General features: G+C 48.1%; 1 protein-coding gene across 1 annotated transcript in view; it reads right to left on the bottom strand.

Moving 5' to 3' along the window:
* Positions 1–26,394, bottom strand: part of LOC306967689 (lactase/phlorizin hydrolase-like) — a gene marked incomplete at both ends in the record, with an annotated part of 32,331 nt that extends 5,937 nt beyond the window's left edge. The window contains 7 exons of the mRNA XM_079562795.1: positions 77–279; positions 15,230–15,428; positions 15,491–15,781; positions 16,660–16,928; positions 18,972–20,332; positions 21,003–21,072; positions 26,379–26,394. Of these exons, the coding sequence (XP_079418921.1) occupies positions 77–279; positions 15,230–15,428; positions 15,491–15,781; positions 16,660–16,928; positions 18,972–20,332; positions 21,003–21,072; positions 26,379–26,394 (2,409 nt within the window). The remainder of the gene's footprint in view (positions 1–76; positions 280–15,229; positions 15,429–15,490; positions 15,782–16,659; positions 16,929–18,971; positions 20,333–21,002; positions 21,073–26,378) is intronic.
* Positions 26,395–26,635: the final 241 nt, after the last annotated feature.

The raw sequence follows: 26,635 nt of genomic DNA, 5'->3' as shown, positions 1-26,635 counted from the left end.
CTTGTAGAGGTTACCTGTATGACTCTGTGTGCTTGTAGGGGTTACCTGTATGACTCTGTGTGCTTGTAGAGGTTACCTGTATGACTCTGTGTGCTGCGTCCTTGTCCTCCTGCTTGTAGGGGTTGCGTGGCTCGGCCCAGTCCGAGTTGATGGTGATGCAGACGGTTCCTCCCTGTGTAGGGCGGTACGTCTCGTTGTAGAGGTGCCAGGCCTCAGCGTGGGCTTTGATCAGGTGATGACCCACGATGTAGGGGAGCGTCCCAGGCCGGAAAGAGATCCCTACAAAAACCAACAGTCAGATCTTCTACTGTTGGAGATGCTTCAGACGTGTCACTGCTGCTGCTGCTTTATTCACTTTCTAATCTCACGTGTGTTAAATAATGTTGCGTGTGTGACTAGATGAACGATCCAAAGCCTCACACGTGTTAAATAATGTTGCGTGTGTGACTAGATGAACGATCCAAAGCCTCACGTGTTAAATAATGTTGCGTGTGTGACTAGATGAACGATCCAAAGCCTCACACGTGTTAAATAATGTTGCGTGTGTGACTAGATGAACGATCCAAAGCCTCACGTGTTAAATAATGTTGCGTGTGTGACTAGATGAACGATCCAAAGCCTCACGTGTTAAAGAATGTTGCGTGTGTGACGAGATGAACGATCTAAAGCCTCACACGTGTTAAATAATGTTGCGTGTGTGACTAGATGAACGATCCAAAGCCACACGTGTTAAAGAATGTTGCGTGTGTGACGAGATGAACGATCCAAAGCCTCACGTGTTAAATAATGTTGCGTGTGTGACGAGATGAACGATCTAAAGCCTCACGTGTTAAATAATGTTGCGTGTGTGACTAGATGAACGATCCAAAGCCTCACGTGTTAAATAATGTTGCGTGTGTGACTAGATGAACGATCCAAAGCCTCACGTGTTAAATAATGTTGCGTGTGTGACTAGATGAACGATCCAAAGCCACACGTGTTAAAGAATGTTGCGTGTGTGACTAGATGAACGATCCAAAGCCTCACGTGTTAAATAATGTTGCGTGTGTGACTAGATGAACGATCCAAAGCCTCACACGTGTTAAATAATGTTGCGTGTGTGACTAGATGAACGATCCAAAGCCTCACGTGTTAAATAATGTTGCGTGTGTGACGAGATGAACGATCCAAAGCCTCACGTGTTAAATAATGTTGCGTGTGTGACTAGATGAACGATCCAAAGCCTCACGTGTTAAATAATGTTGCGTGTGTGACTAGATGAACGATCCAAAGCCTCACGTGTTAAATAATGTTGCGTGTGTGACGAGATGAACGATCCAAAGCCTCACGTGTTAAATAATGTTGCGTGTGTGACTAGATGAACGATCCAAAGCCTCACGTGTTAAAGAATGTTGCGTGTGTGACGAGATGAACGATCCAAAGCCTCACGTGTTAAAGAATGTTGCGTGTGTGACGAGATGAACGATCTAAAGCCTCACGTGTTAAAGAATGTTGCGTGTGTGACGAGATGAACGATCCAAAGCCTCACGTGTTAAATAATGTTGCGTGTGTGACGAGATGAACGATCCAAAGCCTCACGTGTTAAATAATGTTGCGTGTGTGACGAGATGAACGATCCAAAGCCTCACGTGTTAAATAATGTTGCGTGTGTGACTAGATGAACGATCCAAAGCCTCACGTGTTAAATAATGTTGCGTGTGTGACGAGATGAACGATCCAAAGCCTCACGTGTTAAATAATGTTGCGTGTGTGACGAGATGAACGATCCAAAGCCTCACGTGTTAAATAATGTTGCGTGTGTGACGAGATGAACGATCCAAAGCCTCACGTGTTAAATAATGTTGCGTGTGTGACTAGATGAACGATCCAAAGCCTCACGTGTTAAATAATGTTGCGTGTGTGACTAGATGAACGATCCAAAGCCTCACGTGTTAAATAATGTTGCGTGTGTGACTAGATGAACGATCCAAAGCCTCACGTGTTAAATAATGTTGCGTGTGTGACGAGATGAACGATCCAAAGCCTCACGTGTTAAATAATGTTGCGTGTGTGACTAGATGAACGATCTAAAGCCTCACGTGTTAAATAATGTTGCGTGTGTGACTAGATGAATGATCCGAAGCCTCACGTGTTAAATAATGTTGCGTGTGTGACGAGATGAACGATCCAAAGCCTCACGTGTTAAAGAATGTTGCGTGTGTGACGAGATGAACGATCCAAAGCCTCACGTGTTAAATAATGTTGCGTGTGTGACTAGATGAACGATCCAAAGCCTCACGTGTTAAATAATGTTGCGTGTGTGACTAGATGAACGATCCAAAGCCTCACGTGTTAAATAATGTTGCGTGTGTGACGAGATGAACGATCTAAAGCCTCACGTGTTAAATAATGTTGCGTGTGTGACTAGATGTACGATCCAAAGCCACACGTGTTAAATAATGTTGCGTGTGTGACGAGATGAACGATCTAAAGCCTCACGTGTTAAATAATGTTGCGTGTGTGACTAGATGAACGATCCAAAGCCTCACGTGTTAAAGAATGTTGCGTGTGTGACGAGATGAACGATCCAAAGCCTCACGTGTTAAAGAATGTTGCGTGTGTGACGAGATGAACGATCTAAAGCCTCACGTGTTAAATAATGTTGCGTGTGTGACTAGATGAACGATCCAAAGCCACACGTGTTAAAGAATGTTGCGTGTGTGACTAGATGAATGATCCGAAGCCTCACACGTGTTAAATAATGTTGCGTGTGTGACTAGATGAACGATCCGAAGCCTCACACGTGTTAAATAATGTTGCGTGTGTGACTAGATGAACGATCCAAAGCCTCACGTGTTAAATAATGTTGCGTGTGTGACGAGATGAACGATCCAAAGCCTCACGTGTTAAATAATGTTGCGTGTGTGACTAGATGAACGATCCAAAGCCTCACGTGTTAAATAATGTTGCGTGTGTGACTAGATGAACGATCCAAAGCCTCACGTGTTAAATAATGTTGCGTGTGTGACGGGATGAACGATCCAAAGCCTCACACGTGTTAAATAATGTTGCGTGTGTGACTAGATGAACGATCCGAAGCCTCACACGTGTTAAATAATGTTGCGTGTGTGACTAGATGAACGATCCAAAGCCTCACACGTGTTAAATAATGTTGCGTGTGTGACTAGATGAACGATCCAAAGCCTCACACGTGTTAAATAATGTTGCGTGTGTGACGAGATGAACGATCTAAAGCCTCACGTGTTAAATAATGTTGCGTGTGTGACTAGATGAACGATCCAAAGCCTCACGTGTTAAATAATGTTGCGTGTGTGACGAGATGAACGATCCAAAGCCACACGTGTTAAATAATGTTGCGTGTGTGACTAGATGAACGATCCAAAGCCTCACGTGTTAAATAATGTTGCGTGTGTGACGAGATGAACGATCCAAAGCCTCACGTGTTAAATAATGTTGCGTGTGTGACTAGATGAACGATCCAAAGCCTCACGTGTTAAATAATGTTGCGTGTGTGACGAGATGAACGATCCAAAGCCTCACACGTGTTAAATAATGTTGCGTGTGTGACTAGATGAACGATCCAAAGCCTCACGTGTTAAATAATGTTGCGTGTGTGACGAGATGAACGATCCAAAGCCTCACGTGTTAAATAATGTTGCGTGTGTGACTAGATGAACGATCCAAAGCCTCACGTGTTAAAGAATGTTGCGTGTGTGACGAGATGAACGATCTAAAGCCTCACGTGTTAAATAATGTTGCGTGTGTGACGAGATGAACGATCTAAAGCCTCACGTGTTAAATAATGTTGCGTGTGTGACTAGATGAACGATCCAAAGCCACACGTGTTAAAGAATGTTGCGTGTGTGACTAGATGAACGATCCGAAGCCTCACACGTGTTAAATAATGTTGCGTGTGTGACTAGATGAACGATCCGAAGCCTCAAATGTGTTAAATAATGTTGCGTGTGTGACGAGATGAACGATCCAAAGCCTCACGTGTTAAATAATGTTGCGTGTGTGACGAGATGAACGATCCAAAGCCTCACGTGTTAAATAATGTTGCGTGTGTGACTAGATGAACGATCCAAAGCCTCACGTGTTAAATAATGTTGCGTGTGTGACTAGATGAACGATCCAAAGCCTCACGTGTTAAATAATGTTGCGTGTGTGACGAGATGAACGATCCAAAGCCACACGTGTTAAATAATGTTGCGTGTGTGACTAGATGAACGATCCAAAGCCTCACGTGTTAAATAATGTTGCGTGTGTGACTAGATGAACGATCCAAAGCCTCACGTGTTAAAGAATGTTGTGTGTGTGACTAGATGAACGATCCAAAGCCTCACGTGTTAAAGAATGTTGCGTGTGTGACTAGATGAACGATCCAAAGCCTCACGTGTTAAATAATGTTGCGTGTGTGACGAGATGAATGATCCAAAGCCTCACGTGTTAAATAATGTTGCGTGTGTGACTAGATGAACGATCCAAAGCCTCACACGTGTTAAAGAATGTTGCGTGTGTGACTAGATGAACGATCCAAAGCCTCACGTGTTAAAGAATGTTGCGTGTGTGACTAGATGAACGATCCAAAGCCTCACGTGTTAAATAATGTTGCGTGTGTGACGAGATGAACGATCCAAAGCCTCACACGTGTTAAATAATGTTGCGTGTGTGACTAGATGAACGATCCGAAGCCTCACACGTGTTAAATAATGTTGCGTGTGTGACTAGATGAACGATCCGAAGCCTCACACGTGTTAAATAATGTTGCGTGTGTGACTAGATGAACGATCCAAAGCCTCACGTGTTAAATAATGTTGCGTGTGTGACGAGATGAACGATCCAAAGCCACACGTGTTAAATAATGTTGCGTGTGTGACTAGATGAACGATCCAAAGCCTCACGTGTTAAATAATGTTGCGTGTGTGACGAGATGAACGATCCAAAGCCTCACGTGTTAAATAATGTTGCGTGTGTGACTAGATGAACGATCCAAAGCCTCACGTGTTAAATAATGTTGCGTGTGTGACGAGATGAACGATCCAAAGCCTCACACGTGTTAAATAATGTTGCGTGTGTGACGAGATGAACGATCTAAAGCCTCACACGTGTTAAATAATGTTGCGTGTGTGACGAGATGAACGATCCAAAGCCTCACGTGTTAAAGAATGTTGCGTGTGTGACGAGATGAACGATCTAAAGCCTCACGTGTTAAATAATGTTGCGTGTGTGACTAGATGTACGATCCAAAGCCACACGTGTTAAATAATGTTGCGTGTGTGACTAGATGAACGATCCAAAGCCTCACACGTGTTAAATAATGTTGCGTGTGTGACGAGATGAACGATCCAAAGCCTCACACGTGTTAAATAATGTTGCGTGTGTGACGAGATGAACGATCCAAAGCCTCACGTGTTAAAGAATGTTGCGTGTGTGACGAGATGAACGATCTAAAGCCTCACGTGTTAAATAATGTTGCGTGTGTGACTAGATGTACGATCCAAAGCCACACGTGTTAAAGAATGTTGCGTGTGTGACGAGATGAACGATCTAAAGCCTCACGTGTTAAATAATGTTGCGTGTGTGACTAGATGAACGATCCAAAGCCACACGTGTTAAAGAATGTTGCGTGTGTGACTAGATGAACGATCCGAAGCCTCACGTGTTAAATAATGTTGCGTGTGTGACGAGATGAACGATCCAAAGCCTCACGTGTTAAATAATGTTGCGTGTGTGACTAGATGAACGATCCAAAGCCACACGTGTTAAAGAATGTTGCGTGTGTGACTAGATGAACGATCCGAAGCCTCACGTGTTAAATAATGTTGCGTGTGTGACTAGATGAACGATCCAAAGCCTCACACGTGTTAAATAATGTTGCGTGTGTGACGAGATGAACGATCTAAAGCCTCACACGTGTTAAATAATGTTGCGTGTGTGACGAGATGAACGATCCAAAGCCTCACGTGTTAAAGAATGTTGCGTGTGTGACGAGATGAACGATCTAAAGCCTCACGTGTTAAATAATGTTGCGTGTGTGACTAGATGTACGATCCAAAGCCACACGTGTTAAATAATGTTGCGTGTGTGACTAGATGAACGATCCAAAGCCTCACACGTGTTAAATAATGTTGCGTGTGTGACGAGATGAACGATCCAAAGCCTCACACGTGTTAAATAATGTTGCGTGTGTGACGAGATGAACGATCCAAAGCCTCACGTGTTAAAGAATGTTGCGTGTGTGACGAGATGAACGATCTAAAGCCTCACGTGTTAAATAATGTTGCGTGTGTGACTAGATGTACGATCCAAAGCCACACGTGTTAAAGAATGTTGCGTGTGTGACGAGATGAACGATCTAAAGCCTCACGTGTTAAATAATGTTGCGTGTGTGACTAGATGAACGATCCAAAGCCTCACGTGTTAAATAATGTTGCGTGTGTGACTAGATGAACGATCCGAAGCCTCAAATGTGTTAAATAATGTTGCGTGTGTGACGAGATGAACGATCCAAAGCCTCACGTGTTAAATAATGTTGCGTGTGTGACGAGATGAACGATCCAAAGCCTCACGTGTTAAATAATGTTGCGTGTGTGACTAGATGAACGATCCAAAGCCTCACGTGTTAAATAATGTTGCGTGTGTGACTAGATGAACGATCCAAAGCCTCACGTGTTAAATAATGTTGCGTGTGTGACTAGATGAACGATCCAAAGCCTCACGTGTTAAATAATGTTGCGTGTGTGACTAGATGAACGATCCAAAGCCTCACGTGTTAAATAATGTTGCGTGTGTGACGAGATGAACGATCCAAAGCCTCACACGTGTTAAATAATGTTGCGTGTGTGACTAGATGAACGATCCAAAGCCTCACGTGTTAAATAATGTTGCGTGTGTGACTAGATGAACGATCCAAAGCCTCACGTGTTAAAGAATGTTGCGTGTGTGACTAGATGAACGATCCAAAGCCTCACGTGTTAAATAATGTTGCGTGTGTGACGAGATGAATGATCCAAAGCCTCACGTGTTAAATAATGTTGCGTGTGTGACTAGATGAACGATCCAAAGCCTCACACGTGTTAAATAATGTTGCGTGTGTGACTAGATGTACGATCCAAAGCCTCACACGTGTTAAAGAATGTTGTGTGTGTGACTAGATGAACGATCCAAAGCCTCACACGTGTTAAATAATGTTGCGTGTGTGACTAGATGAACGATCCAAAGCCTCACGTGTTAAAGAATGTTGCGTGTGTGACTAGATGAACGATCCAAAGCCTCACGTGTTAAAGAATGTTGCGTGTGTGACTAGATGAACGATCCAAAGCCTCACACGTGTTAAATAATGTTGCGTGTGTGACGAGATGAACGATCCAAAGCCTCACACGTGTTAAATAATGTTGCGTGTGTGACTAGATGAACGATCCAAAGCCTCACGTGTTAAATAATGTTGCGTGTGTGACTAGATGAACGATCCAAAGCCTCACACGTGTTAAATAATGTTGCGTGTGTGACTAGATGAACGATCCAAAGCCTCACGTGTTAAATAATGTTGCGTGTGTGACTAGATGAACGATCCAAAGCCTCACACGTGTTAAATAATGTTGCGTGTGTGACGAGATGAACGATCCAAAGCCTCACGTGTTAAATAATGTTGCGTGTGTGACGAGATGAACGATCCAAAGCCTCACATGTTAAATAATGTTGCGTGTGTGACGAGATGAACGATCTAAAGCCTCACGTGTTAAATAATGTTGCGTGTGTGACTAGATGTACGATCCAAAGCCACACGTGTTAAAGAATGTTGCGTGTGTGACGAGATGAACGATCTAAAGCCTCACGTGTTAAATAATGTTGCGTGTGTGACTAGATGAACGATCCAAAGCCTCACGTGTTAAATAATGTTGCGTGTGTGACTAGATGAACGATCTAAAGCCTCACGTGTTAAATAATGTTGCGTGTGTGACTAGATGAACGATCCAAAGCCTCACGTGTTAAATAATGTTGCGTGTGTGACTAGATGAACGATCCAAAGCCTCACACGTGTTAAATAATGTTGCGTGTGTGACTAGATGAACGATCTAAAGCCTCACGTGTTAAATAATGTTGCGTGTGTGACTAGATGAACGATCCAAAGCCTCACGTGTTAAATAATGTTGCGTGTGTGACTAGATGAACGATCCAAAGCCTCACGTGTTAAATAATGTTGCGTGTGTGACTAGATGAACGATCCGAAGCCTCACACGTGTTAAATAATGTTGCGTGTGTGACTAGATGAACGATCCGAAGCCTCAAATGTGTTAAATAATGTTGCGTGTGTGACTAGATGAACGATCCAAAGCCTCACGTGTTAAATAATGTTGCGTGTGTGACGAGATGAACGATCCAAAGCCTCACGTGTTAAATAATGTTGCGTGTGTGACTAGATGAACGATCCAAAGCCTCACGTGTTAAATAATGTTGCGTGTGTGACTAGATGAACGATCCAAAGCCTCACGTGTTAAATAATGTTGCGTGTGTGACTAGATGAACGATCCAAAGCCTCACGTGTTAAATAATGTTGCGTGTGTGACGAGATGAACGATCCAAAGCCTCACGTGTTAAAAAATGTTGCGTGTGTGACTAGATGAACGATCCAAAGCCTCACGTGTTAAATAATGTTGCGTGTGTGACGAGATGAACGATCCAAAGCCTCACGTGTTAAATAATGTTGCGTGTGTGACTAGATGAACGATCCAAAGCCACACGTGTTAAATAATGTTGCGTGTGTGACTAGATGAACGATCCAAAGCCTCACGTGTTAAATAATGTTGCGTGTGTGACTAGATGAACGATCCAAAGCCTCACACGTGTTAAATAATGTTGCGTGTGTGACGAGATGAACGATCCAAAGCCTCACACGTGTTAAATAATGTTGCGTGTGTGACTAGATGAACGATCCAAAGCCTCACGTGTTAAATAATGTTGCGTGTGTGACTAGATGAACGATCCAAAGCCTCAAACGTGTTAAATAATGTTGCGTGTGTGACGGGATGAACGATCCAAAGCCTCACGTGTTAAATAATGTTGCGTGTGTGACTAGATGAACGATCCAAAGCCTCACGTGTTAAATAATGTTGCGTGTGTGACTAGACGAACGATCCAAAGCCTCACACGTGTTAAATAATGTTGCGTGTGTGACTAGATGAACGATCCAAAGCCTCACGTGTTAAATAATGTTGCGTGTGTGACTAGATGAACGATCCAAAGCCTCACACGTGTTAAATAATGTTGCGTGTGTGACTAGATGAACGATCCAAAGCCTCACGTGTTAAATAATGTTGCGTGTGTGACTAGATGAACGATCCAAAGCCTCACGTGTTAAATAATGTTGCGTGTGTGACTAGACGAACGATCCAAAGCCTCACACGTGTTAAATAATGTTGCGTGTGTGACTAGATGAACGATCCAAAGCCTCACGTGTTAAATAATGTTGCGTGTGTGACTAGATGAACGATCCAAAGCCTCACACGTGTTAAATAATGTTGCGTGTGTGACTAGATGAACGATCCAAAGCCTCACGTGTTAAATAATGTTGCGTGTGTGACGAGATGAACGATCCAAAGCCTCACGTGTTAAATAATGTTGCGTGTGTGACGAGATGAACGATCCAAAGCCACACACGTGTTAAATAATGTTGCGTGTGTGACTAGATGAACGATCCAAAGCCTCACGTGTTAAATAATGTTGCGTGTGTGACTAGATGAACGATCCAAAGCCTCACGTGTTAAATAATGTTGCGTGTGTGACGAGATGAACGATCTAAAGCCTCACGTGTTAAATAATGTTGCGTGTGTGACGAGATGAACGATCCAAAGCCTCACGCGTTAAATAATGTTGCGTGTGTGACGAGATGAACGATCCAAAGCCTCACACGTGTTAAATAATGTTGCGTGTGTGACTAGATGAACGATCCAAAGCCTCACATGTTAAAAAATGTTGCGTGTGTGACTAGACGAACGATCCAAAGCCACACACGTGTTAAATAATGTTGCGTGTGTGACTAGATGAACGATCCAAAGCCTCACGTGTTAAATAATGTTGCGTGTGTGACGAGATGAACGATCTAAAGCCTCACACGTGTTAAATAATGTTGCGTGTGTGACGAGATGAACGATCCAAAGCCTCACGTGTTAAATAATGTTGCGTGTGTGACTAGATGAACGATCCAAAGCCTCACGTGTTAAATAATGTTGCGTGTGTGACGAGATGAACGATCCAAAGCCTCACACGTGTTAAATAATGTTGCGTGTGTGACTAGATGAACGATCCAAAGCCTCACGTGTTAAATAATGTTGCGTGTGTGACGAGATGAACGATCCAAAGCCTCACGTGTTAAATAATGTTGCGTGTGTGACGAGATGAACGATCCAAAGCCTCACGTGTTAAATAATGTTGCGTGTGTGACTAGATGAACGATCTAAAGCCTCACGTGTTAAAGAATGTTGCGTGTGTGACTAGATGAACGATCCAAAGCCTCACGTGTTAAATAATGTTGCGTGTGTGACGAGATGAACGATCCAAAGCCACACGTGTTAAAGAATGTTGCGTGTGTGACGAGATGAACGATCCAAAGCCACACACGTGTTAAATAATGTTGCGTGTGTGACTAGATGAACGATCCAAAGCCTCACGTGTTAAATAATGTTGCGTGTGTGACTAGATGAACGATCCAAAGCCTCACGTGTTAAATAATGTTGCGTGTGTGACTAGATGAACGATCCAAAGCCTCACGTGTTAAATAATGTTGCGTGTGTGACTAGATGAACGATCCAAAGCCTCACGTGTTAAATAATGTTGCGTGTGTGACTAGATGAACGATCCAAAGCCTCACGTGTTAAATAATGTTGCGTGTGTGACTAGATGAACGATCTAAAGCCTCACGTGTTAAATAATGTTGCGTGTGTGACGAGATGAACGATCCAAAGCCTCACGTGTTAAATAATGTTGCGTGTGTGACTAGATGAACGATCCAAAGCCTCACGTGTTAAATAATGTTGCGTGTGTGACTAGATGAACGATCCAAAGCCTCACGTGTTAAATAATGTTGCGTGTGTGACTAGATGAACGATCTAAAGCCTCACGTGTTAAATAATGTTGCGTGTGTGACGAGATGAACGATCCAAAGCCTCACGCGTTAAATAATGTTGCGTGTGTGACTAGATGAACGATCCGAAGCCTCACGTGTTAAATAATGTTGCGTGTGTGACTAGATGAACGATCTAAAGCCTCACGTGTTAAATAATGTTGCGTGTGTGACTAGATGAACGATCCAAAGCCTCACGTGTTAAATAATGTTGCGTGTGTGACTAGATGAACGATCCAAAGCCTCACGTGTTAAATAATGTTGCGTGTGTGACGAGATGAACGATCCAAAGCCTCACGTGTTAAATAATGTTGCGTGTGTGACGAGATGAACGATCCAAAGCCTCACGCGTTAAATAATGTTGCGTGTGTGACGAGATGAACGATCCAAAGCCTCACGTGTTAAACAATGTTGCGTGTGTGACGAGATGAACGATCCAAAGCCTCACGTGTTAAATAATGTTGCGTGTGTGACTAGATGAACGATCCAAAGCCTCACACGTGTTAAATAATGTTGCGTGTGTGACTAGATGAACGATCCAAAGCCTCACGTGTTAAATAATGTTGCGTGTGTGACGAGATGAACGATCCAAAGCCTCACGTGTTAAATAATGTTGCGTGTGTGACGAGATGAACGATCCAAAGCCTCACACGTGTTAAATAATGTTGCGTGTGTGACTAGATGAACGATCCAAAGCCTCACGTGTTAAATAATGTTGCGTGTGTGACTAGATGAACGATCCAAAGCCTCACGTGTTAAATAATGTTGCGTGTGTGACTAGATGAACGATCCAAAGCCTCACACGTGTTAAATAATGTTGCGTGTGTGACTAGACGAATGATCCAAAGCCTCACACGTGTTAAATAATGTTGCGTGTGTGACTAGATGAACGATCCAAAGCCTCACGTGTTAAATAATGTTGCGTGTGTGACTAGACGAACGATCCAAAGCCTCACGTGTTAAATAATGTTGCGTGTGTGACGAGATGAACGATCCAAAGCCTCACACGTGTTAAATAATGTTGCGTGTGTGACTAGACGAACGATCCAAAGCCTCACGTGTTAAATAATGTTGCGTGTGTGACGAGATGAACGATCCAAAGCCTCACACGTGTTAAATAATGTTGCGTGTGTGACTAGACGAACGATCCAAAGCCTCACACGTGTTAAATAATGTTGCGTGTGTGACGAGATGAACGATCCAAAGCCTCACACGTGTTAAATAATGTTGCGTGTGTGACTAGACGAACGATCCAAAGCCTCACACGTGTTAAATAATGTTGCGTGTGTCACTAGATGAACGATCCAAAGCCTCACGTTTTAAATAATGTTGCGTGTGTGACTAGATGAACGATCCAAAGCCTCACACGTGTTAAATAATGTTGCGTGTGTGACTAGATGAACGATCCAAAGCCTCACGTGTTAAATAATGTTGCGTGTGTGACTAGATGAACGATCCAAAGCCTCACACGTGTTAAATAATGTTGCGTGTGTGACGAGATGAACGATCCAAAGCCTCACACGTGTTAAATAATGTTGCGTGTGTGACTAGATGAACGATCCAAAGCCTCACACGTGTTAAATAATGTTGCGTGTGTGACTAGATGAACGATCCAAAGCCTCACATGTTAAATAATGTTGCGTGTGTGACGAGATGAACGATCCAAAGCCTCACGTGTTGAATAATGTTGCGTGTGTGACGAGATGAACGATCCAAAGCCTCACGTGTTAAATAATGTTGCGTGTGTGACGAGATGAACGATCCAAAGCCTCACGTGTTAAATAATGTTGCGTGTGTGACTAGATGAACGATCCAAAGCCTCACACGTGTTAAATAATGTTGTGTGTGTGACTAGATGAACGATCCAAAGCCTCACACGTGTTAAATAATGTTGCGTGTGTGACTAGACGAACGATCCAAAGCCTCACGTGTTAAATAATGTTGCGTGTGTGACTAGATGAACGATCCAAAGCCTCACACGTGTTAAATAATGTTGCGTGTGTGACGAGATGAACGATCCAAAGCCTCAAGAGTTAAATAATGTTGCGTGTGTGACGAGATGAACGATCCAAAGCCTCACGTGTTAAATAATGTTGCGTGTGTGACTAGATGAACGATCCAAAGCCTCACGTGTTAAATAATGTTGCGTGTGTGACTAGATGAACGATCCAAAGCCTCACGTGTTAAATAATGTTGTGTGTGTGACGAGATGAACGATCCAAAGCCTCACGTGTTAAATAATGTTGCGTGTGTGACGAGATGAACGATCCAAAGCCTCACGTGTTAAATAATGTTGCGTGTGTGACTAGATGAACGATCCAAAGCCTCACGTGTTAAATAATGTTGCGTGTGTGACTAGATGAACGATCTAAAGCCTCACGTGTTAAATAATGTTGCGTGTGTGACTAGATGAACGATCCAAAGCCTCACGTGTTAAATAATGTTGCGTGTGTGACGAGATGAACGATCCAAAGCCTCACATGTTAAATAATGTTGCGTGTGTGACGAGATGAACGATCCAAAGCCTCACGTGTTAAATAATGTTGCGTGTGTGACTAGATGAACGATCCAAAGCCTCACGTGTTAAATAATGTTGCGTGTGTGACTAGATGAACGATCCAAAGCCTCACGTGTTAAAAAATGTTGCGTGTGTGACTAGATGAACGATCCAAAGCCTCACGTGTTAAATAATGTTGCGTGTGTGACGAGATGAACGATCCAAAGCCTCACGTGTTAAATAATGTTGCGTGTGTGACGAGATGAACGATCCAAAGCCTCACGTGTTAAATAATGTTGCGTGTGTGACGAGATGAATGATCTAAAGCCTCACACGTGTTAAATAATGTTGCGTGTGTGACTAGATGAATGATCTAAAGCCTCACACGTGTTAAATAATGTTGCGTGTGTGACTAGATGAACGATCCAAAGCCTCACGTGTTAAAGAATGTTGCGTGTGTGACTAGATGAACGATCCAAAGCCTCACACGTGTTAAATAATGTTGCGTGTGTGACTAGATGAACGATCCAAAGCCTCACGTGTTAAAGAATGTTGCGTGTGTGACTAGATGAGGGATCCAAAGCCTCACATGTGTTTAATAATGTTGCGTGTGTGACTAGATGAACGATCCAAAGCCTCACGTGTTAAAGAATGTTGCGTGATGATCTAAAGCCTCACGTGTTAAAGAATGTTGCGTGATGATCTAAAGCCTCACACGTGTTAAACAATGTTGCGTGATGATCCAAAGCCTCACACGTGTTAAAGAATGTTGCGTGATGATCTAAAGCCTCACACGTGTTAAATAATGTTGCGTGTGTGACTAGATGAACGATCCAAAGCCTCACACGTGTTAAATAATGTTGCGTGTGTGACTAGATGAACGATCCAAAGCCTCACGTGTTAAAGAATGTTGCGTGTGTGACTAGATGAACGATCCAAAGCCTCACACGTGTTAAATAATGTTGCGTGTGTGACTAGATGAACGATCCAAAGCCTCACGTGTTAAAGAATGTTGCGTGTGTGACTAGATGAGGGATCCAAAGCCTCACATGTGTTTAATAATGTTGCGTGTGTGACTAGATGAACGATCCAAAGCCTCACGTGTTAAAGAATGTTGCGTGATGATCTAAAGCCTCACGTGTTAAAGAATGTTGCGTGATGATCTAAAGCCTCACACGTGTTAAACAATGTTGCGTGATGATCCAAAGCCTCACACGTGTTAAAGAATGTTGCGTGATGATCTAAAGCCTCACACGTGTTAAATAATGTTGCGTGTGTGACTAGATGAACGATCTAAAGCCTCACACGTGTTAAATAATGTTGCGTGTGTGACTAGATGAACGATCTAAAGCCTCACACGTGTTAAAGAATGTTGCGTGATGATCTAAAGCCTCACGTGTTAAATAATGTTGCGTGATGATCCAAAGCCTCACGTGTTAAAGAATGTTGCGTGATGATCTAAAGCCTCACACGTGTTAAATAATGTTGCGTGATGATCCAAAGCCTCACGTGTTAAAGAATGTTGCGTGATGATCTAAAGCCTCACACGTGTTAAATAATGTTGCGTGATGATCCAAAGCCTCACGTGTTCCTGGCACTGCTCGTCTTACCGGGCGCGGCGGCTCCGTATCCGTGGCCCACGTTGGCGATGTTGTACGGCTCGTTGATGGTGATCCAGCGCTTGACTTTGGGCCCGAGGCGGCTGAACATCAGGTCTGCGTAGTCCCTGAACCGGTCCACGGTGGTGACGTTCTCCCAGCCCCCGACGTCCTGCAGGGCCTGGGGCAGGTCCCAGTGGTACAGGGTCACCTGGGACACACACACTTTCACTACAAGTCCAACAAACATGTATAACCTGACCTCGTACTCACGTGCGGCTGTATCCCGGCCTGCAACAGCGCCCCCACCAGCCTCTCGTAGTACTGCAGGCCCGGCTGGTTGATGTGTGCCGTTGTGCCGTCGGGCAGCACGCGGGCCCAGGAGATGGAGAAGCGGTAGGTGTTGACTCCCAGCTGTTTGAGGATCTCCACGTCGTCGTCCAGTTTGTGGTAGCTGTCGCAGGCCACGTCCCCCGTGGCGTCGTCGAAGACTCGCAGAGGAGTGTGAGCGAATTTATCCCAGATACTCAGGCCCTTCCCGTCCGAGCGCCAGCCGCCTTCGATCTGACCACAGGGAGGAACGCTGGTCATTCAATCATGTTAGTGACGTGATGGTCCAAAGGTTCACTCCATATAACTTCAGTGAAGGTTCTTGAGTCCTCGTCTGTACTCTGTAGTTCAAGTGTTGAACGTTTCTCCTCTTCATCCAAAAGGTTTCGTCAGTGACACTATGGTTCAGACTTTCTAAAGACCACAGGGAGGTTCAGCTCGGCTCAGTCCCGCCCATGTATGAACAGCTACTCTCACCTGTAGGTAAACAGCTTTAAGAGTCTTTGTAGTTCTAAGTCCTAGCGACCTAAGTCACACCTGAGTGTCGGTCTGAACGGCCCTAATCTCAGCTGGTCACTGATAATGACCTGCCTATTGATCTGTCCCAGGCCGAGCCACAAACAAAGCAAAGAAGAGAAAAGAGCTTTATATAAAAGAAAACAAACAAGTGCTACAGAAGAGGCTTTATCAACATCACAGGGGAAGCACAAACCCTCAGTCTGCTTTTCACCTCCACCTCAAAGCACCTGCCACTCTTCTGAGGACAGTGAGGGCAAGATTTTATCGAAAGAAAAGTTTTGGTTTGAACGAGGAGTGAAAGAATTAAAATCCCTCCATGAACAAGAATGGAGGATTTGTATTTCATCTCCACGGTGCAGACGCAGGGCTACATTCAGCCTCTCAGAGGTCAGTCATGGAGGTCACTGACAATTACCACATCTTTCAAAAGGTCCTAAAGACTGGTTGAAACCAGTCCTGTCCTGAACTCTGATGTTCAGGAGACGGTCCTGAACCTCAGAGTTCAGGACCGTCTCCTGAACCTCAGAGTTCAGCACCGTCTCCTGACCTCAGAGGTTCAGGAGACTGTCCTGAACCTCTGAGGTTCTCTGTACCTGGTAGGAGGCGGTGGCCGTGCTCCAGATCATGTCGTCTCTGAAGTGCCCGTGCAGCAGCGTCTCGTCTTCTCCTGCAGGGAAACCGTTCTGCTTCACGATGTCCTGGTAATATTTGGACGAGTATTTGTGGGTCCGAGGCAGCGTTGCGTTTGTGAAGTCCACGTGGATCAGGCCGGAGCCCACAGTGTAGCCCTGGAGCCACTCGAAGCTGTCCATGAGAGGGGCCCCCAGGTACCCCCGGAGCCGCACCCCGTCCAGGCTCTGAGCTGAGGAGGAACAAGGGTTTACCAGGTCATTAGATTATCATCAACATCCGACGACTTAGCACCAAACCACTGATATCCAACATTATATCATTTGAACCAATGTCTGTGTAAGAAAACACTGAGAATCAGTCTCTGGGTCAGTAACCCCCGAACCCTAACCCTGACCCTAACCCTCTGGGTCAGTAACCCCCGAACCCTAACCCCAAACCTAACCCTAAACACTGAGAATCAGTCTCTGGTCAGTCCAGAACCATCGGTAGAGTTTTTTGTTTATTTCCTGTCACTCTTGGGACGCGGAAGTCCCTCAATAACAATGTACGGGTGCTGCACGATGCTACAATGACTAAAAACATATGCACAGTAGGTGAGTTTTGTGATTCATAATCCTGTTCAAATATTGACCTGAATTTGCTTCTAACAGCAAAACAACATCACAACATGCCTGCCTTTGCCTTTGCCGGTGCCTTTGCCGGTGCCTTTTGCCGGTGCCTTTGACTCATTTCCTGAGTTTGGATTATTCTGGGTCAGGATTCTGCCTCTTTCTGACGATCAGTGTTGTTTTCATCAAGAAAGACGATAAGACTTTTTAATTTGGATTTTAATCTTGTTGGCTGGATTGTGAACTTCTTGTCACTCAGATCACAGTGTGTAAGAGTGAATGGGGTTGTGTCCTCTGACTGCAGAAGTGTGTATGGGAACAGGCATCTTCTGAAATTTGCAGATGACACAGTCATTGTGAGTCTTTTAACAAACAGCGAGAGCGCCCATGGACCTATCGCTGATGATTTTATTGATTGGTGTGAACAGTTTCATTTGTCTATCAATGTGTCAAAGACCAAGGACATGTTGATAGATTTCCGCAAGGCGCCCCCTAGTGGCACCAACACTGTGATCCAGGGAAAACCGGTTGAAGTAGTCTCCGAATACAAGTACCTCGGGACTATTATTGACAAGGACTTGCGCTTTGAGTCTAACACTGACGCCATCTGCAGAAAGGTGCAGCAAAGACTCTTCTTTTTAAGAAAAATGAATTCATTTAGAGTTTGTAATGTCCTCATGACGATCTTTTACCAGTCTTTTATTGAGTCAGTTTTAACATTTTGTTTTGTTTCTTGGTTTGGGGCTCTTTCTGTGACCAACAAAAATTGTTTGATGAAGTTGGTCAGAGTAGCAGGTAAAATCATTGGTGCACAGCAGACTCAGCTGCATGAACTTTACAGCCAGAGGGTTGTACGTAAAGCCCAATGGAGTGTCCGGACCATCCGCTTTTTAAGGAGTTTAACCTACTCCCCTCCGGACGCAGGCTAAGAATGCCCTGTACTCGAACTCGTCGGGCCAGGGCCTCTTTTATTCCAGAGGCTGTCGCGAAGGTAAATGATCATATGTTGCTCAGTGAAGCTGCTGCAAATTAGCCTTTACTTGATCTTATTCTTGTTGTGTGACTGATGATGCTGTGACTGTGTGATCTTTGTCCCAAGCACAACTGTTGTCTCACTGTGTTTTAATTGTTGTTTTTGCTTTATTATGTGTGGACTCCTGCTGCATAATAATTTCCTTCGGGACATTAATAAAGTTGAACCTTGAACCTTGAACCTTGATGTAACTTCATTGATCATTGACTGATTGATGCATCTTATTTTAATGACGATGACGTAACGATGACGAGATGTTTATGAGTTTACGTTAATGAGACGAGACGAAAATGGGAGAAAACTGCAAAGCTCTGGAACCGACAATAAACATTTTGTGGCTTTTTTTTAATGTAATATAAAGATGTATTTATTTTTTTACCCCAAGATACTTTGTAGTATAAAACAAATGAAATATTTTTGTATATTTCATAACCCCCCTCACTTCCAGGGCTCTGTAGGAAACACACCGCTACACGTGACACATGCTGCAGACTCCGCCCCTTTTTAATAATGGAGGAAAGTTTTGTGTTTCATCAGTGACACAATAATGTGGTTGTTCATCGTCAGACAAAAGACCGACATTTCTGAACATTTAGTAGAATCAAACATGAAATGATTGTCACAGACTGACCTTTGAGCGCCTCGTCGATGTAGGTTTTCAGGAAGAAGACTCTGGCAGAGTCGTCGTCGCTCACTTTCCGCTCCGTGGCCACTCCATTCTCCGTCACGTAAACCTCCGGGTCTCCGTACTCCAGCTTTACCCAGTTCAGCGCCCGCCTCAGGCCCCAGGACACGGCCCTCTGACCCTTCAGGCCGGTCTGGGGGAAGTGCGTGAGCTCCTGCTCCGCCACGTCCCAGTCGTATCGGTACGAGTGCGGCGTGAGCTGCTGCGTGGAGAACGAGGCCGTCTTGGTGGTGTGGTGGTTGAGGCAGAAGACGTCGGCGGTTCCTCTGATCAGCGCCTTCTCGTCGTCCGTGAGCGCGGGAAGTCTGGACTCTTTCAGGCGCTGCAGGTCGCTCTTGGCTGCCACCTGGAACTTCATGGCCTCGGGATAATCTCCGTTTTTAAAGATGGGGTGCGCGAACCATCCCAGCCTGAACTGCATGGCCCGATCGGCCGCCTCCAGCTCTCGCGGCACGTTGACGTCCAGCGGCTCGTACCAGTCCCCGTTCAGAGCGATGCTGACCAGGCCGTTCTGCGTGGGCCGGTACGTCTGGTACGTGTGGTAAACCGTGGCGTGCGCCTTCAGCAGAATGCGTCCCACATGGTACGGAGCCGTTCCCGGGTCGGCCTTTCGATTGGGCGGCATCTCTCCGCTGCCGTAGCCTTTCCACGCCACGGTAAAGGGGTCGTTGAAGGTGATCCAGAATTTGACTCTGTCGCCGAACGTCTTGAAGCAGAACTCTGCGTATTGGTTAAAGAGTTGGATGATGGCGTGGTTTTCCCAGCCGCCCTCGTCCTGCAGAGCCTGCGGTAAATCCCAGTGGTACAAAGTGACCACCGGAGCCACGCCCAGACTCACGAGTCCGTCGATCAGCGCGTTGTAATAGTCCAGGCCTTTGGGGTTGACCGGCTCTGCGGTGGTGCCGTTCGGAAACAGCCTCGGCCACGAGATGGAAAAGCGATAAGACTTGACTCCCAGAGCCTTGATCAGATCCAGGTCCTGCTGCACGCCGCTGTAGCTGGCACACGCCACGTCCCCGCTGGCGTTTTCCGGGATGGGGCTCGGTGTCTGGTGTGTGAAAGTGTCCCAGATGCTGGCTCCTTTCCCGTCGGCCTCCCAGCCTCCTTCGATCTGATAGGCCGAAGACGACACGCCCCACAGGAAGTCTTTGGGGAAAGTGCCGTAGTGATACATTCTGCTCTGGAACTCAGACCAGTGGGAAAACTTCTCCCAAACCTCTTTAGATTTGGACGGAACCTCAGAGGCGTTTAGGTTCTTCAGGGCGGGGCTGAAGCTCAGTCCAGGAGACAGAGGCGAGTCGTCCAGCCTGACAAAGAGAGACATGATTCAGAGTTAATCATCTGTTTCTCCTTCCACGAAAGCTGAAACGACCAACACTTTGTACGGCCCGACTGCTGTGGATATTTGGAGTCTGATACTCAGAAGACAGGGTTGGAAAGGCCAGTATCTCAAATAAAAGCTGATGTGATTAGAGATTTATTTTGATTGGTGTGGTTTGAAACCGTGGGCGATTGTGTAACTTCAGTCCTGCACAGCTTCAAGGCACACGAGAGTTCTCTTTTCTTTCACAATATCCACTTATTCAGATGTTCCAGCTCGTCCATTTAACGATAAACTGGAACATTTGAAACCATTTGTAAAAGACAAACACGAGCTCCAGGTTTACGTCATGATTCCTGTTGGACATGTTTGTACATGTTTAGCATATATAACTTCATATTACCAATATACAACCGATATGAAAGGCTCTTTATGCCACAGACATGATCTGATTACAGAATCCTCAAGTGTGACGAACTAGACCTTTTCTCCAGGTTCGGTTTTACCCAAATCTAAACGCTTTTCGACTGGAGCTCACAGCCTACAGGCCAGAGTGACGCCTCATTTGAGAGACCAACTAAACTCTTTTTCAAGAAGCTTTTGGATTTAGGTAAAGCCAAACTGGTTCAGGCGGAGGTAAAGAGGTTAAAGTTCACCTGATGTCGGAGTCGTCCAACATGGCCGCCGCGTCACACCCGACCAGGACCAGCTCCGACTTTGCCTGTGCTGTGGACACAAAGACCAGGACGTGACCTCAGAGCTGAGTCTTTACAGGAGCGTCAGGCCCCCCCCCTTATCCCGACCCCCCCAGAGCACGTGTTGCTCAGAGTTACTGCGTGGATGTCGAAGTGCTCCGAAGGTATTACTACGCCTCACAATATAGTCCCGCTTTCCTCCGCTTAGAAAGTCCACATGTTTAATGTAATGTTTAAGGAGACGAGGAGAGGCTAAATGCTAACGACATCTGTGGTCTGTGTGTGAAGGCCAGCATTTATTAAAGGGGAGGAGCTACAGACTGTGGACACTTTTAAACATCTTATATTTTAGACTTTTAAAAATCATGTTAAACATGTGTAAAATCCGAACATCACTGGCAGAAAGTGCAGCTAAAATCTTTCTTCATCGTCTGAGCTTTTCACACTGAATATTGCATTACTAAGTCTGACTCCTTTAAAACCCATTGAGTCGCTATAAAAGAAAGATAAAAATAAATAAAAACAATCATTTCATTATTGCTTAATACTTGAAATACTTGAAATATATAATATTCCAAATTTTGAACATTTTAGAACATTTAAAATGTCTTGTTTTGTTTATAAGATTCTGCAGAGGCCTTCAACTGTGTGGTCCCTCATGGACACAGACCGTGGACTCTGACGGCTCTGACGGCTCTGACGGCTCTGACGGCTCTGACGGCTCTGACTGTGGACTCTGACGGCTCTAACGGCTCTGACCGTGGACTCTGACGGCTCTGACCGTGGTCTTTAACGGCTCTGACCGTGGACTCTGACGGCTCTGACCGTGGTCTTTAACGGCTCTGACGACTCTGACCGTGGTCTCTGACGGCTCTGACGGCTCTGACGACTCTGACGGCTCTGACTGTGGACTCTGACGGCTCTAACGGCTCTGACCGTGGACTCTGACGGCTCTGACGGCTCTGACCGTGGACTCTGACGACTCTGACGGCTCTGACCGTGGACTCTGACGGCTCTGACGGCTCTGACGACTCTGACGGCTCTGACTGTGGACTCTGACGGCTCTAACGGCTCTGACCGTGGACTCTGACGGCTCTGACCGTGGTCTTTAACGGCTCTGACCGTGGACTCTGACGGCTCTGACCGTGGTCTTTAACGGCTCTGACGACTCTGACCGTGGTCTCTGACGGCTCTGACCGTGCTCTCTGACGGCTCTGACCGTGGACTCTGACGGCTCTGACGGCTCTGACGGCTCTGACGGCTCTGACGGCTCTAACGGCTCTGACGGCTCTGACGACTCTGACCGTGGTCTCTGACGGCTCTGACGGCTCTGACCGTGGTCTCTGACGGCTCTGACGGCTCTGACGGCTCTGACCGTGGACTCTGACGGCTCTGACGGCTCTGACGGCTCTGACCGTGGACTCTGACGGCTCTGACGGCTCTGACGGCTCTGACCGTGGTCTCTGACGGCTCTGACGGCTCTGACGGCTCTGACCGTGGACTCTGACGACTCTGACGGCTCTGACGGCTCTGACGGCTCTGACCGTGGTCTCTGACGGCTCTGACGGCTCTGACGGCTCTGACGGCTCTGACCGTGGACTCTGACGGCTCTGACGGCTCTGACGGCTCTGACCGTGGACTCTGACGGCTCTGACGGCTCTGACGGCTCTGACGGCTCTAACGGCTCTGACCGTGGTCTCTGACGGCTCTGACGGCTCTGACGGCTCTGACCGTGGTCTCTGACGGCTCTGACGGCTCTGACCGTGGACTCTGACGGCTCTGACGGCTCTGACGGCTCTGACCGTGGACTCTGACGGCTCTGACCGTGGACTCTGACGGCTCTGACGACTCTGACGACTCTGACGGCTCTGACGGCTCTGACCGTGGACTCTGACGACTCTGACGGCTCTGACGGCTCTGACGGCTCTGACCGTGGACTCTGACGACTCTGACGGCTCTGACGGCTCTGACCGTGGACTCTGACGGCTCTGACGGCTCTGACGGCTCTGACCGTGGACTCTGACGACTCTGACGACTCTGACGACTCTGACGGCTCTGACGGCTCTGACCGTGGACTCTGACGGCTCTGACCGTGGACTCTGACGGCTCTGACCGTGGACTCTGACGGCTCTGACGGCTCTGACGGCTCTGACGGCTCTGACGGCTCTGACGGCTCTGACCGTGGACTCTGACGACTCTGACGGCTCTGACGACTCTGACGGCTCTGACGACTCTGACCGTGGACTCTGACGACTCTGACGGCTCTGACGGCTCTGACCGTGGACTCTGACGACTCTGACGGCTCTGACGGCTCTGACCGTGGACTCTGACGACTCTGACGGCTCTGACGGCTCTGACCGTGGACTCTGACGGCTCTGACGGCTCTGACGGCTCTGACCGTGGACTCTGACGACTCTGACGACTCTGACGACTCTGACGGCTCTGACGGCTCTGACCGTGGACTCTGACGGCTCTGACCGTGGACTCTGACGGCTCTGACGGCTCTGACGGCTCTGACGGCTCTGACGGCTCTGACGGCTCTGACCGTGGACTCTGACGACTCTGACGGCTCTGACGACTCTGACGGCTCTGACGACTCTGACCGTGGACTCTGACGGCTCTGACCGTGGACTCTGACGACTCTGACCGTGGACTCTGACGGCTCTGACGGCTCTGACGGCTCTGACGGCTCTGACGACTCTGACGGCTCTGACGGCTCTGACGGCTCTGACGACTCTGACGACTCTGACGACTCTGACGGCTCTGACGGCTCTGACCGTGGACTCTGACGGCTCTGACGACTCTGACGACTCTGACGACTCTGACGGCTCTAACGGCTCTGACGGCTCTGACGGCTCTGACCGTGGACTCTGACGACTCTGACCGTGGACTCTGACGGCTCTGACGGCTCTGACGGCTCTGACGGCTCTGACGACTCTGACGGCTCTGACGGCTCTGACGGCTCTGACGGCTCTGACGGCTCTGACGACTCTGACGACTCTGACGGCTCTGACGGCTCTGACGACTCTGACGGCTCTGACGACTCTGACCGTGGACTCTGACGGCTCTGACGGCTCTGACGGCTCTAACGGCTCTGACGGCTCTGACGGCTCTGACGGCTCTGACGGCTCTGACGGCTCTGACGGCTCTGACGGCTCTGACGGCTCTGACGGCTCTGACCGTGGACTCTGACGGCTCTGACGACTCTGACGGCTCTGACGGCTCTGACGACTCTGACGACTCTGACGGCTCTGACCGTGGACTCTGACGGCTCTGACGGCTCTGACGGCTCTGACCGTGGACTCTGACGGCTCTGACGGCTCTGACGGCTCTGACGGCTCTGACGACTCTGACGGCTCTGACGACTCTGACGGCTCTGACGACTCTGACGGCTCTGACGGCTCTGACGGCTCTGACGACTCTGACGGCTCTGACGGCTCTGACGGCTCTGACCGTGGACTCTGACGGCTCTGACGGCTCTGACGGCTCTGACGGCTCTGACGGCTCTGACGGCTCTGACGACTCTGACGGCTCTGACGGCTCTGACCGTGGACTCTGACGGCTCTGACGGCTCTGACGGCTCTGACGGCTCTGACGGCTCTGACGGCTCTGACGACTCTGACGGCTCTGACGACTCTGACGGCTCTGACGACTCTGACGGCTCTGACGGCTCTGACGGCTCTGACGACTCTGACGGCTCTGACGACTCTGACGGCTCTGACGACTCTGACGGCTCTGACGGCTCTGACGGCTCTGACGACTCTGACGGCTCTGACGACTCTGACGGCTCTGACGGCTCTGACGGCTCTGACGGCTCTGACGGCTCTGACGGCTCTAACGGCTCTGACCGTGGACTCTGACGGCTCTGACGGCTCTGACGGCTCTGACGGCTCTGACGGCTCTGACGACTCTGACGGCTCTGACGACTCTGACGGCTCTGACTGTGGACTCTGACGGCTCTGACGGCTCTGACGGCTCTGACCGTGGACTCTGACGGCTCTGACGGCTCTGACGGCTCTGACCGTGGACTCTGACGGCTCTGACGGCTCTAACGGCTCTGACCGTGGACTCTGACGGCTCTGACGGCTCTGACGGCTCTGACGGCTCTGACGGCTCTGACGGCTCTAACGGCTCTGACCGTGGACTCTGACGGCTCTGACGGCTCTGACGGCTCTGACGGCTCTGACGGCTCTGACGACTCTGACGGCTCTGACGACTCTGACCGTGGACTCTGACGGCTCTGACCGTGGACTCTGACGGCTCTGACGGCTCTGACGGCTCTGACGACTCTGACGGCTCTGACTGTGGACTCTGACGGCTCTGACGGCTCTGACGGCTCTGACCGTGGACTCTGACGACTCTGACGGCTCTGACCGTGGACTCTGACGGCTCTGACGGCTCTGACGGCTCTGACGGCTCTGACGGCTCTGACGGCTCTAACGGCTCTGACCGTGGACTCTGACGGCTCTGACGGCTCTGACGGCTCTGACGGCTCTGACGGCTCTGACGACTCTGACGGCTCTGACGACTCTGACCGTGGACTCTGACGGCTCTGACCGTGGACTCTGACGGCTCTGACGGCTCTGACGGCTCTGACGACTCTGACGGCTCTGACTGTGGACTCTGACGGCTCTGACGGCTCTGACGGCTCTGACCGTGGACTCTGACGACTCTGACGGCTCTGACCGTGGACTCTGACGGCTCTGACGGCTCTGACGGCTCTGACGACTCTGACGGCTCTGACGACTCTGACGGCTCTGACCGTGGACTCTGACGACTCTGACGGCTCTGACGACTCTGACGGCTCTGACGACTCTGACGGCTCTGACCGTGGACTCTGACGGCTCTGACGGCTCTGACGGCTCTGACGGCTCTGACCGTGGACTCTGACGACTCTGACGGCTCTGACCGTGGACTCTGACGGCTCTGACGGCTCTGACGGCTCTGACGGCTCTGACCGTGGACTCTGACGACTCTGACGGCTCTGACCGTGGACTCTGACGGCTCTGACGGCTCTGACGGCTCTGACCGTGGACTCTGACGACTCTGACGGCTCTGACCGTGGACTCTGACGGCTCTGACGGCTCTGACGGCTCTGACGGCTCTGACGGCTCTGACGGCTCTGACGGCTCTGACGGCTCTGACCGTGGACTCTGACGGCTCTGACGGCTCTGACGGCTCTGACGGCTCTGACGGCTCTGACGGCTCTGACGGCTCTGACCGTGGACTCTGACGGCTCTGACGGCTCTGACGGCTCTGACGGCTCTGACGGCTCTGACGGCTCTGACCGTGGACTCTGACGGCTCTGACGGCTCTGACGGCTCTGACGGCTCTGACCGTGGCAGTGGAACATAACGACTTAATGACGTTGTTTGTGGAACAAACTGCTTGTTATCTTCAGGTTGAACTCCACACCTCTGAGGTTATCTGCACTTTACGAGCCGTATCAGCCGTCACTGTGTCAGAGTTAATCCCGGGTCAAACGCAGAGCTAAACCACCTCTGTAAACATCTGTAAACCTCAGTAATGTGTGAGAACCTCGCAGGATGTTTCCCAGGAGCTGCTGTGGCTCTGTGCAGCGGCTCGTCTGTAAA

The sequence above is a fragment of the Gobius niger genome (genome assembly GCF_951799975.1).
Source record: "Gobius niger genome assembly, chromosome: 9".
Lineage (NCBI taxonomy): Eukaryota > Metazoa > Chordata > Actinopteri > Gobiiformes > Gobiidae > Gobius > Gobius niger.
This window is presented reverse-complemented; position numbering and strand designations above follow the sequence as displayed.